This window comes from Leiobunum rupestre, chromosome 3 (assembly GCF_980474605.1).
Source record: "Leiobunum rupestre chromosome 3, qqLeiRupe1.1.hap1, whole genome shotgun sequence".
NCBI lineage: Eukaryota > Metazoa > Arthropoda > Arachnida > Opiliones > Sclerosomatidae > Leiobunum > Leiobunum rupestre.
The window spans coordinates 37870343-37874732 of NC_143386.1; the positions used below are offsets into that span (position 1 = coordinate 37870343).

The 4390-nt window shown below is 35.7% G+C and overlaps 1 protein-coding gene across 1 annotated transcript; it reads right to left on the reverse strand.

Annotated features, from left to right (window-relative positions):
- Nucleotides 1-697: 697 nt before the first annotated feature.
- On the reverse strand, nt 698-3580 carry LOC149951660 (sterile alpha motif domain-containing protein 3-like). Its single transcript, XM_090169640.1, has 8 exons — nt 3288-3580; nt 2642-2836; nt 2491-2569; nt 2004-2171; nt 1734-1943; nt 1507-1675; nt 1124-1449; nt 698-781 (listed from the first exon to the last, which is right to left on the reverse strand). The coding sequence occupies exons 1-8, from the start codon at nt 3332-3334 to the stop codon at nt 698-700; spliced, it is 1278 nt and encodes a 425-aa protein (XP_090025766.1). The 5' UTR covers nt 3335-3580.
- Between the last annotated feature and the right edge of the window lie 810 nt (nt 3581-4390).

The window sequence follows — 4390 nt, forward strand, 5'->3', positions numbered from 1 at the left end:
AATTCAACACCCCATAATTAGTAGTTTTACACCGTTTAGGGTCGGTTAATGGTACAAAGACCAGTCGTCTAAGGTGTAATTCAATACCCTATAAGGACTAGTTTAACACCGTTTAGGGTCGGTTAATGGTACAAAGACCAGTCGTCTAAGGTGTAATTCAACACCCTACAAGGAGTAGTTTTACACCGTTTAGGGTCGGTTAATGGTACAAATACCAGTCATCTATGGTGTCATTCTACACCCTATAAGGAATAGTTTTACACCGTTTAGGGTCGGTTAATGGTACAAAGACCAGTCGTCTAAGGTGTAATTCAATACCCTATAAGGACTAGTTTTACACCGTTTAGGGCCGGTTAATGGTACAAACACCAGTCGTCTATGGTGTCATTCTACACCATATAAGGAGTAGTTTTACACCGTTTAGGGTTGGTTAATGGTACAAAGACCAGTCGTCTAAGGTGTAATTCAATACCCTATAAGGACTAGTTTAACACCGTTTAGGGTCGGTTAATGGTACAAAGACCAGTCGTCTAAGGTGTAATTCAACACCCTACAAGGAGTAGTTTTACACCGTTTAGGGTCGGTTAATGGTACAAATACCAGTCATCTATGGTGTCATTCTACACCCTATAAGGAATAGTTTTACACCGTTTAGGGCCGGTTAATGGTACAAACACCAGTCGTCTATGGTGTCATTCTACACCATATAAGGAGTAGTTTTACACCGTTTAGGGCCGGTTAATGGTACAAACAGCAGTCGTCTAAGGTGTAATTCAACACCCTATAAAGAGTAGGTTTACACCGTTAGGGTCGGTTAATGGTACAAAGACCAGTCGTCTAAGGTGTAATTCAACACCCCATAATTAGTAGTTTTACACCGTTTAGGGTCGGTTAATGGTACAAAGACCAGTCGTCTAAGGTGTAATTCAATACCCTATAAGGACTAGTTTAACACCGTTTAGGGTCGGTTAATGGTATGTTATTTTTCGAAATAGTTCTGGTAAAGGGTCTAAAGTTTGAATTTCAGTGTAAAGAAACCAATTAAAAATACTTATTCAAAAAGTGAGTCAAAATACAAATATTAAAACATTTATTTCTGCAATTCAGTGGTAATTTTTTTTACCTTTACTGCACATTTAGTATGTTTTAATCCCAAAAAACAAGACTCAATTAGGCTTAACGTTTTAAACAAAACCGCGGAATATTCTATATTAAATATCCAGTATGCAGCGATCAAGCTGCTCATGGCCATTTGGAAGGTTGACGCTTCGGTCACTTTAACTTGATCGACAAATACCTCATAGTCGTCACAAAAAAATTTCGGGCTACTATACACGATTACAGGCATTTTAGATACTCTCGAAAGGTCGGTCTTTGCGTAAAAAAACCTCTCGTGGTTTTCGTTAAAAAGGGCAGGCAATAATAATAGCGAAAACCAATCCTTGGCACCTAAAAACGTTTAAAATTAGAATTTATAGTATTAAGTGGTTTAATGTTGGCAGCTACCTTGCCGTATTTCTGGACTAAGATTTTTTAGTTCGTCTAATATTTTCGCTTTTAAGGTGGTTACGTTTTTTTTCGCCAATGACCAGATTTTAGCCGAGCATTTTCGCAATGACTCTTCTAGTTGTACTTCAATTTTTACTTTTGTAATTCTTTCAAATTCAAGAAACATCTATTGAAATAAATATTTAATTATATAATATTATGAAGTGTCAAGGTAAATTTTCTACTTGTCTCGCATCTGAAAGAGCTGGATACTCTTTCAACACCACTGTTAAGCTTTGATCTTTTATAATTTTTCTCCTGTCAGCTATCGTCTTATCCATTTTAGTGTCTATTAGTACCCAATCTATCTCGAAGCTTTTCATCTCCACGACCATCTGTGATTTGTGCATCTGAATACTTTCTTCATCTTCAAATTCTTCATCAAACACTACAGGCTATAACGGAATGGTTAGTTAGATGATTGCCGAACAAAGAGTTTTAATAGCAAAAAATACCTCAACTCTCACAACATTAACAATAGATATGTTCTCAACTGCAGTTGCAGATGGATCTTTGTAGGAATCTTTCCCAAATTTCTTTTTGTGCGCTGCTACGACAGCTATTTTACCCAAAGGTTTTCGAAAATTTTTAAACTTGGTAACCAATTTATGGTGCCAGATTTCCTAATAGAAAATTAAATTATTATTATTTTTCTTCCAATCCGTATCGGAGCAATTTCGAAAACCTTGAATAAAAACTACACATTTGAATTTTTCAGTAAATAAATGGGGTTGCACACTGGGTTAAGACCCTTATTTGATTTAAGAGGAACTAAAATACGTTGAAGTGTTTTACATTCCTCAAAATCATGTACACTAGGTTTTTTTTTCTCTAAAATTAAATTGCCTAGAAACTCTTGTAGAGAAAAACTATTATGATTTGTTTAAAGTGTCGGACGCCTTGTTAGAACAGCCTAATATTATTGTAAATTTAAATTTTTACCAGTCCTTCTCCAGGCTGTGATTTTAAATGTGGGTATTCCATTACTAATCTGGCCGCCATGATCTTGTGATACGGATACCTACAAAGAGTTAATTAAAGTCATCAGTAGGAGAGTCCAAACTGCTTTGTTAATTGCAAATGGCAAACTCACAGTCCAAATTTTTTAATACAATCACTTAACAAAATGTTTATCAATAGAGCGTTCATTTCTTTTTTCCCATCGACATCAAGTGCATTGTAGTCATCTTTATTTTTAAAAATCTCGGGAACATCAGGTAGCTTGTACTTCATTATAAATTCATCTCTAGTACACGTGACAACTGCTTGCGCTATATTTTCAGCAACCCTGTATTAATAAAATAAAAAACACTTTGAGATATTGGGATATTCAAAGGTCTTGAAACAATTAATACTTCCAATTTGCAAGTTTGAATAGTCGCACAGCCATCTATCGTAAATGTAGAGAACTATTAGAGTTCCGCTAGTACGAAAAATTTTCGGAAATTTTGTCGCGTGTTAAATAAAAAACACAATTTAACCTAAAAAACCCGGGTTATTTTGATTTTGTGCTGCCAAGTTATGTTGACTGTGATTATCGAAACTCGCTTATTGAAATTCCTTAGTTTTTGCATTCTGCCAGAATTTACTCCAAAATTAGGTAATTAAGTTCCTGACATTAAACTTTACATTTACTAGAAAACCAGAATTATTTGAAACCAACGCTTCATAGCAACTCCAACTGCTCTTCTCTGCTCGGACTGAGCTACTCTTTAGAAATGTTATGATTTACAACTCACCAGTCTATTAATCCCAGGTCTTTATCATTATTAGAAGCAGTTTCCATACTTCCATTATTATTCAAGTTAATATTCAATTCGTTGTTACATGTAGCAGTAGAAGTAACGTCTGGTCCACCTTCAATTTCTTGATTAGTATCTGAAATCTTTTGCCTCTTTCCTTCGGGAACTTCACTTATCTCGGTTAAGCGCTGGATATAGAATTGACTAAATGTTAATCAAACCGTTCATTTGAAATAGGTAGACTGAATTATCGCTGACACGAGACAGTGGCGTTGCCAGAAGTTTGTCAATGGGTGGGTTTACGTGATGTAGAAGTATAATTTAGTATAGTCAAAGCTACGCTCAAGGGAGGGGGGGCGTTACCCGAAACCCCTCTGGCTACTCCACTGGCAAGATATTTTATTCCATATTGAGCATATCCTAAAACTTGAGTCTTTTTCCATCACGGAAAATTATTTACAATTTGAAATAACCTAGCTTTCCTGATCTTCAATCATATATTTTTTTAACTCTTAAAAAATAAATATGAAATGATATCGGGTAGTAAAATATCAATAACACGTGTAGTTCAAAACCTCACAAATGATAACTAAGCCTATTGAAACAAAAATAATACCCGTTTACCTTTATTTTGGTTTTATTTTTGAATTTGCAATCGGTTTCGACATCAACATATTCATCGAAATCGTCATCGAAGACCTGTTAAAAATCAATTCGAGTATTTATTTTTATCTATACGAGTTTCATCGTGGTCTATTTTCTTTATCAATTTACAGTGACCGCAAAATCTTTGGGATATTTTAATCCAGTGATGGGCACCGCTCGTCTCATTGTGAGCGGTTTTGTTATTATGAGCAAAATTGAGCGGTTAAATTTCCTTTTCAGAGAAAATGAGAGGAGCGCTTTTATTACCGCTCAAAAAAGAGCGGAAAGTGAGGAGCGTTTAATTACCGCTCAAAAAGAGCGGAAAGAGACGAGCGCTTTTATTACCGCTCAAAAAGAGCGGAAAGAGATGAGCGCTTTTATTACCGCTCAAAAAGAGCGGGAAGAGAGGAGCGCTTTTATTACCGCTCAAAAAAGAGCGGAAAGAGAGGAGCGCT